This window comes from Copidosoma floridanum, unplaced genomic scaffold (assembly GCF_036245765.1).
Source record: "Copidosoma floridanum isolate Cflo_tuat_1 unplaced genomic scaffold, Cflo_Japanese_pri ptg000012l, whole genome shotgun sequence".
Classification (NCBI taxonomy): Eukaryota; Metazoa; Arthropoda; class Insecta; order Hymenoptera; family Encyrtidae; genus Copidosoma; species Copidosoma floridanum.
The window spans coordinates 983,696-1,009,913 of NW_028321889.1; the positions used below are offsets into that span (position 1 = coordinate 983,696).

General features: G+C 36.6%; 2 protein-coding genes across 3 annotated transcripts; one reads left to right on the top strand and one right to left on the bottom strand.

Annotated features, from left to right (window-relative positions):
- Positions 1–5,531: 5,531 nt before the first annotated feature.
- CoRest (REST corepressor) lies at positions 5,532–12,776 on the top strand. Of its 2 annotated transcripts, XM_014362694.3 has the most exons (10): positions 5,532–6,652; positions 7,226–7,294; positions 7,380–7,454; positions 7,522–7,736; positions 7,836–8,015; positions 8,926–9,036; positions 10,832–10,920; positions 11,579–11,753; positions 12,080–12,394; positions 12,485–12,776. In XM_014362694.3, the coding sequence occupies exons 1-10, from the start codon at positions 6,550–6,552 to the stop codon at positions 12,572–12,574; spliced, it is 1,422 nt and encodes a 473-aa protein (XP_014218180.1). In that variant the 5' UTR covers positions 5,532–6,549; the 3' UTR covers positions 12,575–12,776. The 2 variants fall into 2 exon arrangements, with proteins under 2 accessions (XP_014218180.1, XP_014218181.1); XM_014362695.3 differs by lacking the exon at positions 8,926–9,036.
- A 1,431-nt stretch (positions 12,777–14,207) lies between these two features.
- Positions 14,208–26,213, bottom strand: LOC106646699 (uncharacterized). The gene is made up of 9 exons (XM_089590218.1): positions 26,140–26,213; positions 25,922–26,065; positions 24,622–25,508; positions 23,741–24,542; positions 23,245–23,665; positions 23,026–23,165; positions 22,788–22,942; positions 22,295–22,711; positions 14,208–17,019 (listed from the first exon to the last, which is right to left on the bottom strand). Exons 2-9 carry the CDS (start codon positions 26,045–26,047, stop codon positions 15,117–15,119), a joined length of 4,851 nt encoding a protein of 1,616 aa, XP_089446344.1. The 5' UTR covers positions 26,048–26,065; positions 26,140–26,213; the 3' UTR covers positions 14,208–15,116.
- Between the last annotated feature and the right edge of the window lie 5 nt (positions 26,214–26,218).

A 26,218-nucleotide genomic window follows, 5' to 3' on the forward strand; every position in this document is an offset into this window, starting at 1 on the left:
ATCAACCTTTGTTGTTGTAATATTAAAATCTCACAACACAAATGTGTGATATATTGCAGAGGAACATATATCATATGTAAATAAGAAAAAAAATATTGCAGATTTCAGCGGCTCAAAGTTTTTTTATCCAACATGGACCATTACAACATTTTTGAGGATTAATCAAAATGAATTTATCATATAAAACAACTTGTTAACTTTTAATATTGAAAATTATTCAACAGTGTACACACAACGTCATTTAAATTAAAAAATTAATCAAGGTAGGATGGAAAGAATCTGCTTCTGCAGACTTACAATAAGATTTCAAAGCTGCTGGTGTAATCATCATCAATTATTTATTAAATGTAAAACAAATAAAGATTAACAAATTTTCTTCATCATCCAAATAAACACACATCCTTAGCATAAAATTATGAATTTTCACATTCTTTAAATCTGAAAAAACTCTGATTAGGTGAGATCCAATGCTCCATTTTTAGGAGACTCTTCCTGTGTGACTGAACTTTTTTTTTAAGCCTTTTTTCTTTAGTTGTCTCTTTTGGACTGATTACTTTACGTATCTATTTAATCATTGTTCAAGATTTCTGTAACACAAATCTTGGTATGTACATATTATGTAAGTTAACTGTTTATTTAAACTATAAAGTTAAAGGGATGTGCTTCCGTTAGTTAATGATAAAAGGTCTAAAGTATTGTAATTTTGTGAATATAGTAGATTTTATAAGCCATATAAGATAAGTGGAATATTTATACTTTTCAGGGTCGATTAACAGGTAAAAGACATATTGTAAACTTGCCGCAAGTGGCATAAAAAATGTCAACTATTCATCGTTTCTTCTATAAGATTTTCGCGGCTGGTTTATAATTAATATAGTGACTTTACTGTAAACAGCAATAATTATTTGGATCAGCGCCATCTAGCGGTCTTTAATTTTTGGCCAAAAGTGGCTCCTAAAATTCTGAATCAGAGCATTCAGGATTAGAGCTATTTACTCAATTATAAACCAGCCGCAACTCATGATGAAGCTATAAAATAAAAAAATAACGTTACATGTGTTTTTGGCGGCAAGGTAACAATCTATTTTCTACCAAAAAATCGACCTCCTATGTGTTTGTACTTTTGAAGATAAATTTTCAAGCATAAGATAGATTGTTACCTTGCCGCCAAAAACACATGTATCGTTATTTTCTGATTTTATAGCTTCATCATGAGTTGCGGCTGGTTTATAATTGAGTAAATAGCTCTAATCCTAAATGCTCTGATTCAGAATTTTAGGAGCCACTTTTGGCCAAAAAATAAAGACCGCTAGATGGCGCTGATCCAAATAATTATTGCTGTTTACAGTAAAGTCACTTTATCATTTATAAACCAGCCGCAACTAATTTTATAGATACAAAATAATAAGTTTACATTGTTTGTGCTGTTTGCGGCAAGTTTACAACTTTTCTTTTTCTAAAAATGGATCTCTAAAAGTAAAAACATTCTACTTATATGGTTTAATAAAATCGACCATATGGCAATACTTAGTAGTGATTACTATAATTACTACACATAAGTAACTTCCCGTATATCTTAAGTACACCGTGCTCTCTTTACCAGAATGATAAAATCAGAGGCTGTATTCCGGCATTCCGGACTCCGGACTCCGCAAATGCTGCTAGCAGTTAGTTAGTTATATGTATAAGAGTTACGTAGGGCGTTGTAACGCCACATGGTCGGGCGGCGCTAGCGTACGCCAACCTTGACGTCAATCTGTATAACTAATTGTCGGTGACGGTGTTGGGCTTGCGGTGGGTTACTGGGTTCCGCATGTCAACAAACTCCGAAATATCGGGTGGCATGGGAGTGAAAACAGCAAAAAACATCGAAGTTTGTTGACATGCGAACCGAGCAATGACGCCAATTAATAATGGTACTACTTTTTGAATGAGTGAACTTTCGAAGCTATTGGAAAACTTCCTTATTTCCGCGGGTGATAGATAATGCAAATTTCCGACTTAGTTTAGTGGTTGCTTATATTATTTGTGATTATTAAATGCATGGGAGCGTTCGAAAATTACCATTGTATAGTTAAAACAATATGTGCAAATATGTATCATAATAATACCAAAATATTAATTTCTGATCATTCACCATTCAAGAATACTTACTACAAATGGAAAGCATAAGGCTTCCACGGAGTGCTGTATTACACGATATTGATAAGAGGATCGCTCTGCATTACAATTTTTCTCAAACGATAAAAGTTTAAAAATATTTTTCTATACGCTTTTATAAAAATACATAACAACAAAGCATATATTTTATTCGCACACTTGATACAGTAAATAATAGTTTGTCATTTATAATATACATTTTTTTACATTAATTAGAAAAACGATTTCTGATGCCATGGAAAAAATTGTTAGTATTTGTAGTGTCTATCCATATAGTGCCATTTCATAGTTGATTAAACTGAAACAAATATATGTATTATTAATAAAAAAATTTCCTATAGTACGCATATTGTATGATTAATTAATATCACATACATAATTAATAAACTCAAAAGTCATCAAAGTGACAATTTAATGTGTATATGATCAATCGAGAGTATAATGGAGGATTGAAAATTTTCACTACAATGTAAAGAAAAAATGTACTTGCCCTTCCAAGCCTTGTATTGATCACCCATGTATGTAATTTTTGATACATATACGTTATACTTAATTATGCATTCAATATACATTTACGTAAAATAATACAGTAAATACGTATGTGAGGTAAGATGTATATAATTCTTAAATTATCATGTGAAATATATATATGTATACAAAGGACGCATGTAATATATCACATAAATAATAAGGACGAAAAAAAGAAAAATACTTGAGTATACGTTCAATGAAATATTAAACATCAAAAGAGTAAATAGCATTGTAGGTTGTACAAGCGCCATATATAATTGTTGAAAAAAAAAAATACCTACATGCATAGTAAAAAACGATTTGGCTGTAGCTTTTCCCACAGAAACATCTGAACATGTATCATACATATAGGTAAGTGAAAAAAGTACCATGAGGATAGGTATGATGTATGATGTATGTATTTCGTATGAATGAATGCAATGCACACATAAAGTATGTATGTAGGTACATATACAACAAGGGTAGCTTGATATACCTACCCTCCTAGAAGCGCTGCAATGCAAGCATATAAAAATTATTAATTTACAATAACATACACGACACGTAATAAATAAATAATAAAAGTCTATATCTATTATGGCAAAAACAACGTTGTCTCAGCAGCAGCTCACCAACAACAGTCAAGCGCACACCGATACGTGGGTGTTTGCGCGCGTTGTTGGCGTTGTTTCACTCCATCTCCCTTCTCATAATATACGTTTGCTCCGTCTCTTACTTCGATCCCTTTTGCTTTCAGCCGCCTGCGATTTTTTGTATGTTACTGCAATACGAAAAAGCTCGCAACGTCGCTTTCAAAAGTTTTCACTAAGATGTTGGCTAAAATTCGGTTGCTCCCTGATGTATAATACCTACCACCGAGCGAGCACTCTCTCTCCTCTCGATCTCGATGACCCAGAGAAAGGCTCGAGAGCAAAAAGCTCGGCCGAGTGTCGTTACAGAGGCCCAAAGCCGAGGTGTCTCGAGACCCTCGACAAACTTACGGCCTGAGCTCGTATACGCGCACCGCTCGACCGTAGTCTCAGCCGTGACGTCACACGCGGCAGCTGCATGTGGTGGTGTGTGTGAGGAAAAACAGGAGTGTCGTCCGTGTCGTCGTCGTCGTCGTTGTCCAGGATACAGGATACAGTTTGTCGTTGATGTTTGCGCATGACGTCGTCCCGTAAGAAATACACGGGCTTGTTCAATGGTGCCCGTCTGGATCTTGCGCAGTGACACTCTGCACTCTCAATTAAATCTCTTGTGGATTGTCATGTATTATATTATACCCTGTTGCAATTTAATATATATATATATATATATATATATATATTTTTTTTTTTTTTAAATAAAAGAATTTTGCAAAAGTTTTTACTTAACGTTTTGGTCCTCTCTTTTCAGGGAGTTTAACACGTGCCTAGCGGATTGTGCGCCAAAAAAAAGTGTACGATTATTGTTAAAAAAAAATCGTCTTTTACCTTTACTTGTAACATCAGTATAATCAGTTACCTTACATATGTATACATAAATATAGTAGAAAAACATATATATATATATAATAACGTAATGCTGCGGCACACATGTGGCTGTAAGATGAAATTTTTTTAAAGTTGCTCCCTCGTTTCCTATATGACTAAACAGAGGCAGGAGTACACGCGGTGTCTCATTTGCGACTTTTTATTGTTAATCACACACATCCATGACGCATTATATAAATTGTTGCTGCAATACTTGGGTATATACCTATTAATTAAATTGTGTGATTTTAAATTAAAATACACGTGTGTGTCAATATGATGTGAAGCAATATCTTCTCCTTTAGGTTTTTGGGCTACGGCTCACGTCCGTATAGTTAATAACACACGGAAGCTCCCCGTTTCAAAACACAAATTTTGATGCTTCATCGGGAAGACACGTAAGTATTTACAGCAGCCTGCATATGCACATGAACGACCAACGCACTCTCCGAGAAAGCTTATTCATATCACGATGTTTTATTAACTGGTCGAAAGATCTTTTTATTTGTTGAGCTAAAAACGTGTATATCTTGGGCTGAATGACGTGACACAGGCATGTTGTTGATAATATCACGGCTATCAAACAAATGGAAAAACATTGCAAGACATATTTTATTTGGAAAGACTGGGTAGATGTGCAAAGTGAAAATAAAGCGAAAAAGTTGATTTTTTAATTTTCTGCATCATGCAAATGAAAAGTGTGTATAAGATGATGATAAAAGCCCAAGCATATATCGTCGTCGTCATCCTTGCAGGAAATTTGGAAATCGGAGTACTTAAAAAGAGCGATGATAATTCGTTTGCAGTGTTTTTATTTTTCCTTTACCGTCACTGCACCACGAATCACACCGTCAATCCTCGACCACCTTGATTATCTGGTCAGAATCGTTGATCTGTCTACTACTACAGTGTTTAGTGTTGAAACAAACAATTATACTAAAACGAAAAGTGATTTGATCATTCAACTCTGAGAAAAAAAAATCAGTCCATAAATTTTAACCAAGCACAACCTGATTTTTAGGATTAATAGTGAAAAAAATTAAGAATAAAAATAAACCTATGACCGATTTTTGTCGTATTTTTTATTTGCTTCTTTTTCTTCGCAATCCATCAGAAAAAAGAACAGCAAATTTCCATGATTCAGTTCAACTGTGCAAAAGAGTAGGCAGCAGATTTGTAAATTGGCGCCTATACTGTGCGGCGCTTTTTTGACGGTCAAAAACATTTGCACTTACGGACGGAGCATCGATGAGGTGGGGGGTACACACACACGGCGCCGGCGGCGTGAGAGAAAAACCCGTGGGAGAGAGGGGACGTACCAATAATGCATTCGGTTATACACACTGTTGTGTTGCAGTTGCACGTTGTCTTTTTCGCGCGCGAGTTTTCCTTCTTGTGAGAGCAAGGGGGGTTTGCACCTACCCGCTTTCTCGTAGGTCACTTTGATAGGATTTAAAAAGTGCTCGTCGGTATATATAATATATAGGTATAAAAAAATCTGTAAGAAAATTAAACAATTCAAAGAGAGAGAGAGTTCATATCTACAGACGCCGTCTACGACAGCAGCACAGCAGACTATAAGCAGAGAGACAGAGCATCACACACAGCCACAAGGAGAGTGTGTGTTGTGTGTGTGTGTGTCTGGTTTTGGTTGCGTTTGGTTTTGTTCGTTGACGCGCAGACTCCTCTCGCGGAGGTATACGAAAGTGTCTACGTATATATACATATATATATTTTATTGCTCCAGTCCAAAGAACTACGGTCGCGCGAAGCTGTTGCAGTCATAAGTAGAGCTTGGGGCACACACAAAACTACACCAAAGATATACAGTGTGCATCACATATATATGTGTGTATATGGTGTATACGCATTAAATCCAACTCTTTTACACTTCACACGCAGCATGTATAAGTAAAAGTGCCTCTGTCTCAGTGCGCGCGCGTTTCGTATATTTGCTCCTCCAACAGCTTATACTATCGCCCGAAATTCGGAGCAGGTGCCCGCTCACTTTGAGCGTAAGGGCGCGTACACACCAGCCAAAATTTTGTGGGGTATCCTCGAGCACGGGATATTTACAGGTGTACAAACCAACAACAGGAACTCCTGCTGGCGCAATATCACCGAGAGAGAGAGAGCGGGGCCTCTTCGGTGTCCTCTCTTCTTCGTCCACGCTCCGCCTCCCCCTACCGTATAATACATCCCGGAGGAGAGAGAGAAAGCTACCAGAGGGCGAGAGAGACTGCGAGAGATATCCCTGCGCTTGTTTGCTTGAGCGCAAGGGTGTCGTTGTCGGTCCTCTGGCCAGCAGCAGGAAGCCGCCGCAGGACTGCAGTGCAGGCTCGAAAGAGGTAGCCAGCCGGCCAGGATGGTGCTGGCCGAGAGAAACTCGGAGAACGTGAGAAACGGGCGCAGGTCTCGGGGGCCCAGTCCCAATGGACAAACCGATACCTCCAGCGAGGAGGACGGAGGTGAGTATTTTTTTTTTTTTTGTTTTTTTTTTTCTCTCTTAGCAGTAGCAGCCAAGTCTTCCCTTCTTTTTTTTTTGGGAGGGGGGGTGAGAAAGAGAGGAGGAGGAGGAGGTGCTTGCAGGGAGAGCTTTCGCGCTAGGGGATGGCCTGTCCGTACGGGGCTTCAGGAATATCGATCGGTGCTGGGGAACAGCTCTTTCGTGGAAGTACACGTATTCCCGTATACGTTGCACACGGCGTGCTCCACTTTTTCGAGCTCTCCTGCTGCTTTCTCTCTCTCTTTCGTCCCGTGATTCAAGGCTTGTTGGGACTTGGCTTGCATTTATACACACGTGCTTTTACCATCGCTTCCGACAAATGTTCAAATGCATGAATTTTCGGTTTTGTTTTATCCTTCTTTTTTCTGCTTTTTTTTGCCGTCTTTTACCGTGTTGTGGTAACGAGGGTACGTTTTAGAGTTGGTTTTAAAAACGAAAATGTTACAGTTTACACTGGGTGTACTTATTATCTCTTTCTCTGACGGTTGCAGTTACGTTAATACATCTTACAGAGAATTTTTTTTTTTTCTTACAGTTCCAGCAGAGAAAATCAGAGTTGGAAGAGATTTCCAGGTCAGCGTTCCAGAATTGATTCCGATTGGAGGTAAACTACTTGAGCTCCAAGGGCGTTTTTTCTATATTTTTTATTCTAATCAATCATGCCTAATGGTCTTTTATCTACTTTGCAGATCGCAAGCTTGATCTGTGCCCTGAAAAGGCTCTTCTCGTTTGGTCACCAACAACTGACATACCAGAACAAAAACGTAAGACTACGATTTTCAAAGATTAGCTCTAAAAATGTTCCAGTTAATTAATTAAATGTTGATCTAGTGGAGGACTACATTTCATTGGCAAAGGAGAAGTACGGTTACAATGGGGAGCAAGCTTTAGGAATGCTGTTCTGGCACAAACACAACCTTGAACGAGCTGAAAGCGATCTTGCAAATTTCACACCTTTCCCAGACGAATGGACGGTGGAGGATAAAGTTTTGTTTGAGCAGGCATTTCAGTTTCACGGCAAAAGCTTTCACAGAATACGTCAAATGGTATAGACTAACAATTTCAAGTTTACATTTTCAATTCTCCACCACATATCCGTGTATTCCAGTTGATTACTAATGAAAAAAAAAAAAAAAAAAAATTAGCTTCCAGACAAATCAATTGCAAGTCTGGTCAAATATTACTACAGTTGGAAAAAAACTCGTACTAAAACATCTTTAATGGACAGACAAGCGAGAAAATTAACCACATCTGGCAAAGAGGGAGAAAACGGAAGCGACAACGGCAGCGAGTTGGGTTCATCGGATAGCGATCAAGATGATAAAGTAAGTAAATTTTACGCTTCACAATTTTGCTTCATGTACTTACTGTGTTTCTGCATGCTACAAAATTTGTGAAATTCATCTGTTTAATCCTTTTAATTTTGTATTGTATGCACATATCGGAATTCATTCATCTTACGTATTATTTTGATTAAACTGTATCGTTTGTCATTGTTGTACTGAATTGATAGAATTTAAAAAATTGCATTTTTGTTGCACTGTGTTAAGAAACGCTCAAGAATAATACAAATTCATTCAACTTGAACACTAATAACGTGTAATTATCAATATATTATTCTTATGCGTTGTTTTATGTGTTTTTCAAAGGGAATGGCATTCGTTTCGAAATATTAACATTACCCTATTACATATTTTTTTTTTTAAACATTTACTGAGAATGCCTTGATCAGTTGCATCATGTCTATAAAACATATTCGTAGAAGATAGGGACTTTCCACAAAATGTATCCACACGTTACAAATGACGAGACTTTTGAAATACTGTCGCTAATACAGACATGAGATGAAATTTGTTCACATAAAATACATTTTACCGTCACAAAGACATAGGTTGAGGAGACTTGGGTGTCATTTTAAAATTCATTGGATTTATCAATACATAGATTTTATTTTATTTCTCACTTACATTATCACCGTGAATGATAATTACAATTATTGGAAAGATTTACAGTCAAAATCGTTCATTAACATTCGTTTTTTATGTTTAATGTTTGAATTAATATTAATTTATTTGCTTAAATGATTTTAATTTTACATCTTTCCTTGAATGTTAATAAATGTTAGATGGTAGGAATTCAAAATTATACCAAAATATCGTATGTATTAATTTCATCAATGTCGATGCACATGACATATGAGATTGTTTATATTGTTTTTAACGTGGAACGTTCCAGAAATGGACGATCCATCGCGGAATTCGTCGTGGAAAGAACCAGTCCTTGCCAGGAAGCCAAGGCAATGACGCCAAGGCCTTGTCAGACTCGGAAAACGTCCCTCAGGTTCAGGTACCCAGCCTAAACCTTTATAAAAAAAAAAAAACTTGTTCCTATTGCTTAGACATTTCATTTAGTTCTGCTTACCCGACCCACTTCTGTGTATTTGTTATGTTACTTTTCTTCCTTGTCATGCGTCAGTGTAAATACACTTAAAAAAATCCGTAGTTATCGACAGTTGGTGCTTTCATGTAAAAAATGTGAAGTCATTATTTATATCATCACCAAATTATTGTTATTCAACTTCTCACCTATAGAGTACCTGTTGCAATTCATACAACTTTACTTGCACCTTTTAATTTTGTTCAAATAATAACACTCGATCATTTTTCTGTGAAATCATCTTGGTATTTAATTAAATCCAATTTGTTTGCCATTCACTTTTTTTAAATTACCAAAAATGATTTTTAGTTGTTTCACAAAGTTTTTAATAAATATCAACCGCTATGAGGATCTTATATGTGCAAGCCCATCCAGTAGAGGGCGCAGGACAGCATACCCAATTACCCATATCTATATCCATATCAGTAGTATACTGGCATATGTAAAAAAATACAAAGCCAATAAACTAACTTAAACTAAAACTAAACTATATCCATATATGACTGTATGTATTTCATATGAATGTCAATAAATAATACAATTGAATTAAAATTATACTCGTCATGACCGCCCACGAACATAACTACATTATTTTTATGTCCATGTGCTCATCTGCAACTCCACAGTATACGTCAGTAGACGTCTTCATTACAATTTTGTAGATTTAATAAGTATAGATTGTGCGTTAATCACTTCTCACTAAAAATGTGAAAGAAAGTTTTAAATGCAATATTTAATGTCTACTTTTACTTTTTTTTTTTTTTTTTTTTTTTTTTTTTTTTTTTTCAATTCTTATCTCACGTTAATTATATATATGTACCATACATATATTTTTATACTTTTTGTAATTAATAAGTATACTTAAATATGTTCAATTTTTCCAAGCACTAATAAATGTTTCAAAGTGGACCAAACGGTGACTTGTAAATTCAAAACGTAAAATATTAATCTATTGAAAAAATTTTAGAACGTAAATGTGTATAAACTTGATTCATTTTTATTTTACTTAAGTTTATAATTTGTTCACAACTTAAGGAAGTTTTTTAACTATTTGACAAATTCTGATTTTTTCCCAGTCGCTTAAGCACCTATTTCTTTCAATAATGTTTTTAATTGGCTTATATTTAATTTGCCAAACTTACTTCAATTGACAACTGTCGCCACTCATTTTTGAAACTGACCCTCTGTCATGTACGTATACACCAACAGGTGATATTCATATTTGTATATAATGCAAATGTATTTGTGAGAGAATGTGAGCGGACATGACAGGTAGCCCCTTACTGGATGAGCTTGCAGTTGAAAAATCCTCGAGTCCAAGCGATGAAAATACTTACAAACTGCTTTTGCTCCTGATGCGTATAATACATAATTAAAGTACTATCACGTAATCATTTCGCAACATATCTGTGTTAATTAATGCTAAAAGTCATTTATACATTTTTGCAGAAGTACGCATAAAGACTCAATTTATGAAAATTTATTACGTACAGTCGCATGAGAAGATTTGTACATATACATAATTTTTAGCCGAGATTAATGTATCAACTGTACAATTTTAACACTACATTTTTCGATGTAAAGAAATAACAAAAAAGTAACATAAAGAGAGTAAAAAATGAAAAATTTTTCTTCATGAATAAAATATATAGGTAAAGCGGGAGGGACTGAGCTATTTAAAAAAAGGGTGTATTATGTGTTGTAGGGCTCGTGTAGCAACTGCGGCGTTGCTTGTCATAATGTGCGTGCTACGCCCAAGGGACACGCGTGTCATAGCTGCTATCTGCATTGGAGGTCAGTGAGTTCAATAAGTTTTCGAGAAAACAACATTTTTCCTGGGGCCTTTGACCAAGAATTTTTAATTCGTCATTAACATTCACAAGCATTTTTGTACTCGCTTTGTTAGGCTCAACTGTATAAGTCTATTTTTTACATTCAACCATATAACATAAATTCATAATGATTGATATCTTTTATTCGTATGTGATCAAAGTAGGTAAAAAGAATCAAACAATCAATAAAATGGACCTATCCAGTCAAGTCTTTGAACGTCAAACCCGAACAAAATTCTCATTATTCATTTGAAAAAGTTCTTTCTCAGTTCTTCGGAATGAAAATCTGAAATTCCTCGCGATCGATGGTCAAAAAATCATGAATTGAAAAAAAAAAAAAAAAAAAAAAAAAAAACAACAACAAATTTTAAGGGAACCTCGATGTTCTGATTATATGTATGACTGAATGAATGAATTCCGAAGGATTGGAGATGAGTTGTGGAAAGAAGAAGAATGGCACACACAGGACATGTATTTATGTACTGTAAACAGCATTATACATGCACCTTATATAATATGTTTACATGATACATAAAATGAGTCGAAGTAAGGAACGAGGTTCTATGAAGGATGTATATTTGTTTGTTGTTGCTAATGCTGGCGGCTGGACCGGTGTATAGGCGAACGGGTGTAGCGAGGCCGCTGAGCTCGATGCCGGGTCGTTCGAACAAGCGAAAACCGCCGCGTGGACTGGTCGTCAATCACGACGACTTGGCTGCCCTCGCCGGACAGACGAGTCAGGCCTCCAACGTCCTACAAGCTATTGACACTGAAATCGTTAGCCTCAAGCGACAAGTACGTTATTTATAACTAATACTACTATTTTATCTCTCTCTCTCTCTCTCTTTTCTACTTTCTTGCTTTGTTTTTTTTTTCTTCTCATTGTTGTCTCTCTCTTTCTCTTTCGACAACATGTGGACGATCTTTGCAAACAGATTCTCTTCCATTGCGACAGTTACTTTATACCCTCGTGTGGATACATTTGTACACATTTGACAAGAAAATCGAAAAAAGAAAAATTTAATTATCGCCTAAAAAAAGTTACGCGAAAGATTTGTTGTTAGGCCCTTAATTGATTTTGGTTTTTTTTTTATTTTTTTGTTTTTTTTTTTCCCACGCAGATCCAGTCGAACAAGCAGCAGGTGAGCGCCCTTAAACGAAAAACAAACGATGGCATCGAAGAACTACGGCCGAGCGAGAATGCGAGCCGGATAACGTCGCGTTGGACAAACGACGAGCTCCTGTTGGCCGTCCAGGGGGTGCGCAAGTACGGCAAGGACTTCTCGGCCATAGCTGATGTCATCGGCACCAAGACTGAGGCTCATCTGCGCTCGTTCTTCGTCAATTACCGGCGCAGGTACAACCTCGACGCCGTCCTTAAGGAGTACGAGGCTGAAAATGGGCCCATTCTCATCGAAGACGACAAGGAAGATAAGGTGCTTTGTTGTTTTATTTCTGTAGCTTATTAGTTGTTTGTTTGAAATTTAAGCGAGTTTAGATGCTTGATGTGTACTTTTGCTTTCCAGATGGAAATTGACCAGCCCATGATTACGGAATCAGCAGAGTCTTCGCAAAAAGCAAAATCACCAGTGGTTACGAATCAAACGTCCAAATAACATATGAACTCGGTTGTTAATTGCGCGAAACGCGTCAAGCAAACTTAAACTTGCGTTCTTTCAATAAGCTATGGTTGAGAGCCTGCTCGGAGAAATCATACTGTAAATATTGTTTCTCTTTTTCTCTCTCTCGCCGTACCTTAGAATCGATTTACAATTTGTAGAACAAGTGCGATAGTTTTTTCTTTTTTTTTTTTTTTTTTTTTTTTTTTTTTGTCGCGCACAAACCAAAAATCGAAAGCTTCCAATTGATTCTCACTCTTGGTATTTTCATTGGGATTCCTCGATTTTCGGAATTCATAGTACAATTACAATCAACTATTAGACACGAAAAACGAATATATACTTGAAAGCATTTTTTTTCGATTTCATGTTCGTAATGAAACGAAAATGTTGAGATTTATGCATATAACTAGATTTCTTTACAAATATGTGTTTCATGAGTGTGTGTGTGTGTGTTCGTGTGCGTGTGGGTGTAACGGTAAAAAAAATTCGTGTTTTTTCTTACCGCCTGCCTGTAAATATACACGGATGATATTAATTTAAATTCAACGAGGAATAAATGGTTAGGTATTTGTAAAATTCGTTGATTTGATCGACATTCGCATAAGACTTACGATTTTTCACGAATTCTAGTATACATTGCAATGGAGTTGTGTAGTACTTTCTCGTAAAGTTCAGTTATTGACTAAAAACGTACAGTTAAGGAGAAAGTAACTTCCAAAAGTTTGAATGCGTAAATCTGTACGCCATTAGCATACAAAAATATGTATATACACACGAGGTTAATCTTTGTTATGTATGTGTAATGTATACGTAAACCAATCAATTGTGTTTATTGACGTGAAAAATTCATGACGGATTAATAAAGCAGAGTTATAAGCAATTGATGTTGATGCTCTTGTCTGATTCAATAACGCCTAATTATTGGCCAAAATATTACAATGTGGTATAGATATTTGATTTCGGAAATTTTTTCTGTTTTCTTGTTTTAAAATAATTGACGAAATCAATTATTCATCTGAACTTTTAACTACATCAGGTTATATATTTGAACATTGTATGATACTTTCTGGCGTTATTTCTTTTAATGAATATCTTAATCCTGTAGCGTCGATTTCAGGTAATGTAAGCTTTTTCCCGATGAAATTAAATTTAAATTCTTCAGCACATTGTGCATCTAAGAAAGAAAAAACCTTTAAAATCGTATATTTATTGGTAGTCTGGGATCATTTATATTTCCTAACGTAGTACGTATGTGTTTATTTTGTTTGTGCCCAAATTCAAATTTGAGTCGTGAATTAAGGAGCCCTTTTGAGACTGACCCACTTTGATGAAGATATGCCAAGTCTTACGTACGTGACTCAACTTTGAATTCGGGTCCTTTGCCAAGGTATGAAGTTTGTCTACATGTAAACTTTAGAAAAAAATCTTCCAAAAAAATTTGAAATACTTACCATGAAAGTTGAGTTATCGAGTATCGTATTTTACTTATTAAAAGAGTGTTTTTGTCAATTGTAATACATATTTTATTTAAAAACCATAAAGCAATTGAAAAACGCAATAAATTAATAGTTTTCATTTTAATTAATAAATTTTATAGTAAAATCTATAATTCTTCCTAGCTCAACGTGTATTTTTAATGACATTTATTTTGTCGCATTGATTTTCGAAGGATATTTATAAAAAAGATATAAAAAACAAGGTAACATACAATGTACACATTAAATAGGGTGCAAATTTTAAATTTTATACAGACCTGTAAAATAAATGAACCCAAGATAATTTTAAGCTGTAAAATGAATTTTATTGTCATGAAACATTAAAATGTCAGAACGTTGGCGGATTTTTGATGTTGCCATTGTAAAGAAAAACTACTCATGGTGTCGCGTACAGAGCGTTACTTGTGTTCTATCCATTGAACGAACAAATAATAAATTATAACAGCTTACACAGTTGTACTGAAAATTTATTTTAGAAAATAATTTATGTGTAAGAATTTTTGGAATGCATCAGTAATGTAAATAGTATTTTAAAACAATGACTTTTGAAAACAAGCATCATTTGAGCATTATTGCATTTTAAAATCATTGATTATAACAAATGCGCCGTGGCTTAGGCTACCATTTTTTACAGTACTATAAATAAAATACACCACCAGATTTTTTTTTCCCCATCACGCATTAGCGCTCGTTTTTAAGTTAGTCGCATACGTAAAAGTACATTTATAAAACAATGTTTTTATCCAAGTGCAGACTGTTAAGTAAAAAAGAAAAAAAAATACAAATGTTTTTAAATAAACGGTTCAATGATTACGAATACATATATTTATCTATTTTTTTAACAAATTAATAATAACAACAGAATAAAACGAAGTCACTCATTAAATGTGCAGCATCTGATTCTGTGACTGCTTTTCTCATCATTGACTTTGGAACTTACATACCTATTTGATTGTAAAAAATTTTACATCACTGTATAGCATTTATTTATAGTAACGATAATAAATTTAAAAAAAATTATTTATAATAGCAGTTTGATCTTATTTCAAATAGACTTCACTCACGACTTGCAACTTACGAGCCAAGTACACATCGTTCTTGATGTTCAAGAAATCCTGAAGATTGTCGAAATTTATGTTCATCGTTTCAATCAATTGATTCTTGGTATAAAAAACCATATCGCTAATACCCCCCAGTGTTCCCTCCAAACCTACAAGAATATCTTTGGAAACTTTTTGTTGCGCGCAAAGCACTACGAAATTAATGAGTTTCGAGTCCTCATTGTAAGGAGTTATATTGTCGTCGTCGAACGGATTCTCTATGTCGATCGCGCCAGAGTGAAGCTCAATCGTGGACAGGTACCTGTTGAAAAGGCCAACGAGCTCGGAGCGCGAAAGATCTGCACCCAGCACTGTTTTCTCGGATGCAGCGTTGAGCAGTAAAATATAACAGACGAGCTCGTCCATGACCCTCGTCTTCGACAGCTCCAACTCCAAGATCACTTTGTCGACGACGCTGTCACGGATGGCTTCTCGGATGGAGTCCACCTCGTCTTTCAGCAGCACCAGCGAAGCCAAGTACGGCACGAGCCTACTCCTGGAGTTTAGCCGGTCAAAGTTGTACAACAGAACCTCCAGGGCCTTGGCCACCAACTGCCTGACGGCTTCTGGCTGCCCAAAGTAGCTCGCCAGGGTGACTTTCTCCTTGGAGACGCATGATATCAAGTCCTCGAAGAAGTCGTAGCTCCCAGAGTTGCGGAGGGAGAGCACGTGCACAAAGACCAGTAGTTCCGATAGATGTGACGTCCGGGTGAACGTAGCCTCGAGCCTCGACGCGAAGCTCTTCAGCTTGGATATGTCGAGGTACTGGAACTCTGCCAGCCCGCTACGCATTATGCTCCGTATGGACTCGTTGGCGTAAGCGTTTATCGCCTCGAGCAGGTGCTGATGGCTCGTGTCGAAGTTCTCCAGGGCGAAGTCGACGCACGCCATCAGAAGGCCCCGGCTGTGGCTGGTCGCGTACCTCGTAAAACTGACCCCGAGATCGACACACCCGGCACCAAGGATCGATTTGATCGAGGCCGGGTCCTCGCTCCGGCAGGAAATGCGGTTGACGAACAGCTTCACCAGCTCGTCCACAAAGTCGAAGAAGCCCGGCTTTGTCCTCTCCTCGACCAAATTGACGTCGAAGAGGCCGCTGCTGGATCCCTCATCCGCGGTAGTCTTGGTTCTCGTTGTCATCGCTGCCTCCTCCCTCATGACGATCTTAAACTCGCGCGACAGTCTCAGCAGTTGGGCTTCGATGGAGTAGCAGAGCCGGGATCTCTCAACAGTGTACCTGCGGCTCCAGAGCCGCCACATGAGCTCAGTCTCGGAGTTGAGTTCGAGATTACGTCGCACTTCGCTTGGGGACTTACTCTTCGAGTGCCTAACACTCGTGCTCCGTAGCTCTTCGGCCAGTCGCTCGTGCAGGCACTCGAGCGCGAGGAGCTCGCCGTTTAGCCGGTTGAAGCCGGCCGGCTGCCGGTACCGAGTGTTTTCGAGCCGGCTGATCTTCGATTCGAGCTCTGATCGGCCCGTGGTGGCGGCGAGGCTCCTCGCGGCCAGGCTCCGTACGCAGGCCACGGGACTGCCGAGGAAGAGCCACAGGCAGCTGCGAATGTGCCGGACGTAGGTCTGCGCGGCGCCGTCGACGAGTTCGCAGCCGGCGTAGAACATCTTTGAGAGCAGGGCTAGAATGTGGATGACGCTGGTGGTGCTTTGCCAGTCGCCGTCGGAGCAGGCTGCCTTTTGAAGGCTGAGAAGCACGTAGCCGGCCAATTGCGGGAAGTGCGACGCGAAGTGGTTGATGGAGAAGCCGTAGGCAAAGTCGACTTCTCGCGCCCCGGTGTTTTGGCCGACCAGCCGCATTGCTATTGCACCGAAGAGCTGGAAACTCGCGTTTCTGCGCATGGTCGTGGAGTCAGTCGAGTTTTTTTTTTGTTTTATTGTTTGGTATTTAGGGTAATTTCAGGGGACCCGAGAATTGGAAAAAATTTTACTGAGTCAGGCTTTCGGGATAAAGGTTTTTGATTTTCTAAGAACAACTCGAAAATTTCTACATTTATCAACAGTTTTGAGTATGTTTTGAGCTGAGTTACGATTGGATTAATTACCACCTTTTTTTCAGGATGAAAATTAAAAAAAAATTGCGAGAAAAACATATTGTCTTCGAACCAGGTTTAGTAGAAGACGATGCCTGTACCCATTCATGGTATCAGGATTCTTGAGAGTATGCCACGAAAAAAAATTTTTTTTTCTAATATTTGCTATAAAGCATGATTTTGTCAATATTTTTATATTAGTTATCAATAAAACAAAAAATAAAATTTTGCAAAATAACATTTATTAATATCAAACATCACGTATAAATATAATTAAGTAAAAAAACGTCTGCTAACGCACATAACTTTTTAACACTTTCACTAATAACGATACATTTTATGTATAAAACAGATTTATTTATAACGTTATCACTTTATTTATAATTGAAACATTTGTTTTTCATTATAAATTTCGCCTTGACTAGATTAAAATTACTATATAAATTATGGTCACTGATAACAAGTTTTTTTTTAATTCTCTAATTTTACATAATATTTTTACGGCATTGTTTTGTCAAAAAATGTATTATTAATAACAAAAAAATGCCTTCATTACGAAACATAACTATTACACAATTGAAGGTGATGAGTAAATTTTCCAATAAAAAAAGAACAAAAAGTGTTCGAAAATCAAAGCAATGACAAACATTTTTCATTGAACACTTTAAGTCTAGTACTGATAGAAATTAACGATTTTTAAAATGATTGATAAACCGCCGTGTTTTTTTTCATATTTTAGATTGATGTCTTAATATTTACAAGAGTTATTCCCGAAAAAGGAAAAAAATCGATTTTCGAAAATTAAAAAATTGAAATTAAAATTTTCATATATTTTAGATGTAAGTAAATGTGACTAATAAGAATTTTGAAAAATTTTTTTTTAATGGCTTGAAATATATACATATGTAGACAAAATTAGTTATCCAAAACTAATATTTTCTCACACGTACATTCTATTTTCCTAGTCAAAAACTAATTAATTTTTACGGATGCCCTCTACCACCTATTTACAGAGGGTATTAATCCTATCTCTGATTCATAACCTTACTTCACTTACATCTTTCAAAAAATTACTTCATCGGTATACATAAAAGGATGTAAACTTAAAAAAACAGGCCCCTTGGCCAGGATTTTTTACAAGGAATATCGATAAGGGTTTTCAGATATTACAGCAGCGGGACGGAAACGCCCTTACCAAGACTTAGCGAGTCTTGTGCCTTGCTGAATAGTTTAGGGACAAGTTATGAACCTAGTATATTTTTACTGTACGAGTGTTTTGTGTGAAATAAATTCAATTTTACATAAACAATAGAGCAGGATGATAACCACGTAAATTTTAACCATATTACATGCCCAACTTGTAAAATGATTTAGATACATTTTTTGATGCTAAATCTTATATCTTCAATTTTATTAAACAGGTTATGGGCCTAGTACGCTTTCATTTTATGAGTGTTTTGTGGAAAATTAATTTAATTTAATATAAACAATAGAGCAGTATAATAACCAGGTAAATTTGTTATTCAATTCCATGTTCAACCTGTCATATGACTTGATACTGGATAATTCTTCTGATGCTAAATCTTGCGCCTCCTTTAATATATTTTAAACAGGTTACGGGCCTAGTACGCTTCCATTGTATGAGTATTTCGTGGAAAATTAATACAATTTATGCAAGCAAATGGGCAGGACAATAGGTAAATTTAATAATTAATACATTTTAAACAGGTTATGGGCCTAGTACGCTTCCATTGTATGGGTATTTCGTGGAAAATTAATGGAATTTGTGCAAGCAAATGGGCAGGAAAATAGGTAAATTTAATAATTAATACATTTTAAACAGGTTATGGGCCTAGTACGCTTCCATTGTACGAGTATTTCGTGGAAAATTAATGGAATTTGTGCAAGCAAATGGGCAGGAAAATAGGTAAATTTAATAATTAATACATTTTAAACAGGTTATGGGCCTAGTACGCTTCCATTGTACGAGTATTTCGTGGAAAATTAATGGAATTTGTGCAAGCAAATGGGCAGGATAATAGGTAAATTTAATAATTTATGCATTTTAAACAGGTTATGGGCCTAGTACGCTTCCATTGTACGGGTATTTCGTGTAAAATCAATGCAATTTATGCAAGCAAATGAGCAGGACAGTAGGTAAATTTGATAATTTATGCATTTTAAACAGGTTATGGGCCTAGTACGCTTCCATCGTACGAGTATTTCGTGGAAAATTAATGGAATTTGTGCAAGCAAATGGGCAGGATAATAGGTAAATTTAATAATTTATGCATATTAAACAGGTTATGGGCCTAGTACGCTTCCATCACACGAGTATTTAGTGGAAAATTAATAAAATTTACGGAATCAAATGGGCAGTGTAATAGATAAATTTAATAAATAATATATTTCAAACAGGTTATGGGCCTAGTACGCTTCCATTGTACGAGTATTTCGTGGGAAATTAATGGAATTTGTGCAAGCAAATGGGCAGGAAAATAGGTAAATTTAATAATTAATACATTTTAAACAGGTTATGGGCCTAGTACGCTTCCATTGTACGAGTATTTCGTGGAAAATTAATGGAATTTGTGCAAGCAAATGGGCAGGAAAATAGGTAAATTTAATAATTAATACATTTTAAACAGGTTATGGGCCTAGTACGCTTCCATTGTACGAGTATTTCGTGGAAAATTAATGGAATTTGTGCAAGCAAATGGGCAGGATAATAGGTAAATTTAATAATTTATGCATATTAAACAGGTTATGGGCCTAGTACGCTTCCATCACACGAGTATTTAGTGGAAAATTAATAAAATTTACGGAATCAAATGGGCAGTGTAATAGATAAATTTAATAAATAATATATTTCAAACAGGTTATTGGCCTAGTACGCTTTCATAGGACGAGTGTTCTGCGACAATTAAATTTTCTTTAAGCGGTGGGACAGGATAAGAATCATAAAATGCTTGAGTCTGGTCAACGTATGTTGAGAATCACGATAAATTCACCTTTGCCATACAAAACCCGTAATTGATGGCTTAGTAATGGTTAAATTTATTGGATGCTTAATATTGCGACTTGCTAAACATTTTTCAAGTAGATTATGAGTCCAATACACTTCCATTGTTTAAGTGTTTTTTTGGCAGTTAACTTTTTTTAAACGATTGGAAAAAATTAAAACCCTTTTGATAAGATAAGCGAAAAATGAGGGAAAACATGCAGGTTGAGATAGTCCTGTATTTAACTTTGCCGTGTGCTTGTTGCACCCACTATGACCGGTAACAACTTGTACTATGTTTCTACTAAATAATCTATTTTTTAACCGATATAGGAAAAACTTCAAATGAATCAAACGCAATAAGTTTGGTAAGTTTTTACTTCAAGGAATTGTAGTTTCACGATCTCGGAAATTTTTTAGCACTGGAATGTAGTTCGAGCATTATTATTATTATTTATAAATGTCTAAAGAGGATACGAGGGTGAGGTTGAAAGTTTAGGCGTTTCAATGTCAATGGAGCATAGGTATACTACTTCGAAATATTACAGTACTAATTTACATATGGACAATCGATTGAGGACACCATTTGCTGCCTATAAGAAATGAGATAGAGCTACTTCTTACGTCCTAACTGCCTAAAAAAACGGCTTCCTTCTAATTTTAAATTATTCAAAGGGCTCTGTTCTTTGCCCTATAATTGCTGGAACTTGTCGTTGGATTTACTGTCTAAGGAACTTAAATTAATTTCTGGCATTAGCTTTCTATCATATGTCAACAATTTGATGAATATCATCACACGTAACTCAAGAGACTGAATTGATAAGAATTAATGCCATTAAAAGAAATCTGAATTGTTTGACGTGACGGTGACCCTTTGGATAGGGCTAAACGTATGAAAATGAAAAAAATCTAGGATCAAAGAGTTTTAGGAAGGTTAAATATTTTGGCGAGAAAATAGTGACTTTCCAATTGCCCGAAAATCTTTAAATGCAGGTTCCAATGGAGATCGCGAGTAGGAAGTACGTCGCCTTTTCAATGCCGAATCGAGACTTTGGCACTTTATGCGAATACCGTTCGGACTCACTAATGATTGCGGATAATTCGCAATGCTATGAAACTCTTGTTAACATTACTTACATATCCTAAATAAAACGAGGAAAGAGAGCGAGAGAAGAAACGAATAATAAAATTACTAGCTGAAATTAGCTAAATGTTAGCTGAAGCAATGCAATTTTTGATGAACGAATGTGTGAGGATTGCGAAAATTTCTCATTGTATTTGTAAGGACTAAAGAAGAAAGATTAAAATTAAAAGTACCAGAGGTAATACACCAAAGGGGCCTGAGTGTTTTTTCAAGACGCCAATTTAAATTTTATAGTCTAATTTATTTTTTAGGTCTCAATTATGTACGCCTGTTTGTGCAGGATAACTCATCTGTTATGGCTGTATAATAAATTGTATTAAAAAAGGTGAAAAGGTGAGAGTTGGTGGGCGATATCTCTATAACTATTAGTACTTAAAAAGTAAATTATGGCTGTCAACTGTGGAAGCATCTGATCCCTGAAGAGGGTTCACATTACGTTTTAAGTAAACATTTTCGTGCAAATCTATTGAATAAATATAAAAGGTATAAAAATATAATTTCATTTGACCGAAAGTTGGTTTATTCGTAGAATGTATAGAATTTACTTTTTTTTTTTTTAATTTAGAAATTACAGAGTTAAGAGGGAAAAAACACTAAACATACGTATTTAATGTTTAGAATAATTTTTTTTTTGTAAGCAATCCTACAATTCCAAAATTGGAAAAATTGCAAATTTTTTATGGAACAGGAGCAAAATTTATGAAAAAACTGAAAAAGTTCAAATAAGCCTGTCACATCTCATTTATATCATGTTCTTTAATTTTTCTATATTCCTATGGAATGATGAACATAAAACCTTATTCCAGAAGTGCGTTTCGAAAAAGATTTTTTCCAATTTTCGGGGTTTCTTTTAAACTTAAATTTTTTATAGAATTTATCACATATGTATATATGTATATAAAAAAAAGACTAATAGAGCAACCATGTATACCGTATCGTGAAGACTTGTGACGGTATGTACTCGAAGCAAACGAGGCAAATCTGCTCGAGATACTGACTGAGCTGAGGATAAAGTTGTCGATCGGCAACGAGGCTCTTAAGAAAGTGAAGCTGCATGGCGCACGGCTCGTCGTATTTACAGCTGTCCCTACAGCTGAGCTCATCTGCTCTGCTACTTGTCGATAATGTTGACGTTAGCCTTTTTTTCAGGAACTGCAACAATGAGTTAACAGCAAGGTGGAGCAGTGGGCGGTCTGGACGTATATCACTGGCGACCATCTTGTGAAAGAGTATTGTAAGGCCAGCCCCCCTACGCGTTAGATTGATGCTCAGTGAAAAGTTGTCGCTCAAAAGCCTCTTGAGGTGATTTTCCAGCAGCTCTACGTTTCTTTGTTTTTTGCAGAGATGTCTGGAAAAAAATGAAATACTTGTGAGTTTTGCTTGACTGGATTTGGTTTTTTTCTCTCGTAATTTAACAATTATACCTGGTTAAACTGGCAATCGCTACTCCTGCTGACTCTATGGCACCCTTGTGTCGGCACTTTACCGATACCATTACGATAAGATCTACAGCTCGACGCACCGTGGAGTCCGTCGCGAGCTCGTTTTTTGCTATTGCCACGGCTAACTCGCAAAGTATCTTAGCAAGAAAATTTCATAATGTTTCTATTAATTTTTGTTTGTTCTGAATTTTATTTTATTCGCTAGTGAATCAATACATACTTTCAAGGATCTCCAGACACAGGTAATTATTGATTGCTGGGCAGGAGACAGAGCAAGTTCGTCGAACTCGTAATTAATTTCGCTATTTTTAATTGCTTCATCGATTGCTAAACTCATTTCTTTGAACGACGACGAGTGTTCTGTAATTTTACACATGATTTTCATAATTTTTACGTTTTTTCCACAATACTTGTGATTATTGACTAAAATGAAAATTACCCAAGTTTGACGATTTTACTGAAAAAGTGATTAAAAAAATTTTTACAGCTCCTTCAGCCATGTTAAGGATTTCTTCTAAAAAGTTTGAGTTCATGAAATGGCACTCTGGTCCATTGTCAAGTCCGATCATCAGGAGGGCACAAACGATTCCATAAAACGGTGCATTTTGCGTGGCAGCCTTTAAAATATCTTTTTTCGCCAGAATCAACTGCTGCATCGCTTCTTTGAGCAAAAATCTCGTGTAGCTGTAAAATTCTCTTATTGGAGAGTGCGGTTTGCAATTCTCTTCGAATTTCAAGCTGTCTGCGTTGATTTTGCTTAGGGGGTACCACATAGTCAAAATTTTAAACAGATAAGCGCCGCTCTCCGTTTCGAAAAATTTATGCGAATTACACTTGTTTAGGGCTGTTACAAAAAGTATCTAAAAACATCAGTAATGTATACATCTCGTTTGAGCACTAGTGAAAAAAAAAAGGAAGAAAAAAAAATTCCTCACCTTTTTTTCTGAATCTGTGATAACGCTCGCATCAAAAAAGTCAATGATAATCGAAGTCGCGCACCCTCTAACATCGGATGCAGGATCTAAAACGAGCTTAAAAAGCAAAACGACGCTCTTCTTACTGGTAAACTTCCACTTCTGGCGATCCTCCATCTCCTTTTTCAACAGTGGCCCGTACTTGATAGCCTCCCTAAAATGCGGATCCTTCAGCACAATGGGATCCGTGCAATCGTTACTCTGTAAAAATTGCAGTGTGATCTTGTACAGTTGCAGCCCGAAAATCTTGCGCTGGTAGCAGGAACCAATTTCGACACAATCGAGCTCGAACTCGTGCAGCCACTCCAAAAAGGAGACGGCTTCGGTTGAGTCCTTTCGCAAGCAGGCTTGTCTAAGCAAGTTGGATAAAAATATCTTGAAGTAATTGAAGCTTCCCTCTCTCAGATACGTCGTTGAAGCTGTCGCGTTGCTGAACAAGAAATGCTTGACTGCAGACACTGCAAAGTTTTCTACCAAGTCCGTTTGAAGGCTCACTGCTCCCACAGCATAGCAATGCGCTGCAAACGCATTCAGTCTTACGGACTCTTCCTCGTGGTTTAGAAGCCTTAAGTCAACGTCATCTTTTTGGTGTTCGCGTGGAAATACTATGCCGCACTTTTTCGCGATCCGCAGCAAGTGCGATCGAAACAGTACGCTCTGTTCGTCACAGCACTCCAGGAGGAACGGCAGAATTTCTCGGTGGATCTTTATTATGGGTTCGATCCAGCGTTTGCACAACACCTGCAGGCTGCTATACTTTTTTCTGAAACCAAAGATATGGGTTCGTTGTTCATTTGTTTCGATCAGTCGAAATGTGGATAAAGTAGATAATAAAGTCTTACTCGGCCTCCCAAGTCGTAACGTAATTCTTGAGCTGGTCGCCAAATACTGCTTGCCACACGTTCATCGATAACTTGTTGCTAATGACTGAGTAAACCTTAGTGCTGGCGTTGCACAAGTGACTGACGGTCAGACTGTTGAATAAATTCGAAACAAACTTGGCCTCGGTGATTAGCTGCACGCAGTCCATGGCACTGCAGATTTCCGCGAGTATCGTGTACTTGGTGACGTGACACCACGATATCCTCTCGACACAGCTGTGAAACAGGTAAGGCAGGTAATCTTCGTGCTTGTCCTTGACGACGGCCAGGTAGGCAGAGAACAGACCGACGACGTTCTGCTTGCAGATCGCGTTGTCCCAGTTGGAGAACAATAACGGCTCGAGCACTGCCTCGAACTCCGTGCTGTCTCCCGACCAGAGACCCACCGCCGACGACCTCAGCATCCACATCTGAAGGATTTTGAAAGCGAAGTACGTGTAATGAGTGTAGCTGATGCAGTGAGGCTGGACGATCTTCAATATCGAGCGGTACACTTGAAACTGGTGCACGTTAGCGCGGATGTTGGCTTGCAGAAATCCATGGCTTATTGTTAGCCTAAACAGCTCGACGTTGTTAACGAGGAAGATCCTTTTGAAGTCGATTATCTGGCTGGAGTTCAAATCCAAGTAGCTGCTCAGAACCATCTCGAAGTCGGTCGCAGGCTCCAGTGCTCGTCGGAGCGATAGGTAAGCATGGGCTGCCAGCAGTACGGTCTCGTTTCCCGATTTCTCGTTCGTGCACAGCTCGTGCAACAGGTCGGCCATGACGGTTTGCCACTTTGGAGCAGCCTCGCTTTCATTTTCCAGCGCTTTGCCATTTTTCTCTGATGACGATATGCTTATTATTTTCTGAAAGAGATGTATGAAACTTTGTAACTGTATTTTTTTTTTTTTTTTTTTTTTTTTTTTTTTTTTTTTTTTTTCAAACCAAATTTTCACGAAAAAAATAAAGTAAAAAAAAAAACCAGTACATTGATTGCAAATAACGAATTTAATGACCATAATATAATCATTCCATTTACGTTTGAATAATCATGAAGACTATGTTACAAAATGATGAAAATAAGTGAAAACTTTTATTTAAAAAAATAGAAATATATCGTTGAGATATACAATTTTTTTATTCCTACATAGGATTGGAAAATAATTCTTTTTTTTTCTTCGTAAAACCAGGTATTTTTAGAGGTCTGTATTCGAATTTATTAAGACGATATTAAGTAACAAGTATCTAATAAATATTTCAAGCAATAAAAATTACTAACTCGTAACGATTCCAAATTCATTAAATTATTTTTGGAGCTAAAAATTGCAATGTCCTCTGCATCCTTTATCTTTACGCTTGCTTTGGTGGTCTTGCTTTTGTGCATGGGCAAGTGAACCGGCTCCATAATTATTTTTTAAAATATCTGAAAAAAAGACGAAATAATTTGTACCGTTATCTGTGACTGTAAGTGTAGGAAATTGATTTTTGACATTTTACCTTCACGAAATTTCATAAATACGACTCATTGTCAACATTTTGTATAAAAATTAACTTTATATCATTAATGAATTTTCTT

Coding starts and splice junctions, on each gene's coding strand:
- CoRest (XM_014362694.3), top strand. CDS start 6,550: ATGGTGCTGGCCGAGAGAAACTCGGAGAACGTGAGAAACGGGCGCAGG. Junction 7,295..7,379: donor AGAATTGATTCCGATTGGAG/GTAAACTACTTG, acceptor TCTACTTTGCAG/ATCGCAAGCTTGATCTGTGC. Junction 11,754..12,079: donor TCGTTAGCCTCAAGCGACAA/GTACGTTATTTA, acceptor TTTCCCACGCAG/ATCCAGTCGAACAAGCAGCA.
- LOC106646699 (XM_089590218.1), bottom strand. CDS start 26,047: ATGGAGCCGGTTCACTTGCCCATGCACAAAAGCAAGACCACCAAAGCA. Junction 25,509..25,921: donor TGAATTTGGAATCGTTACGA/GTTAGTAATTTT, acceptor CATCTCTTTCAG/AAAATAATAAGCATATCGTC. Junction 22,943..23,025: donor GTGTCTGGAGATCCTTGAAA/GTATGTATTGAT, acceptor TTTCTTGCTAAG/ATACTTTGCGAGTTAGCCGT.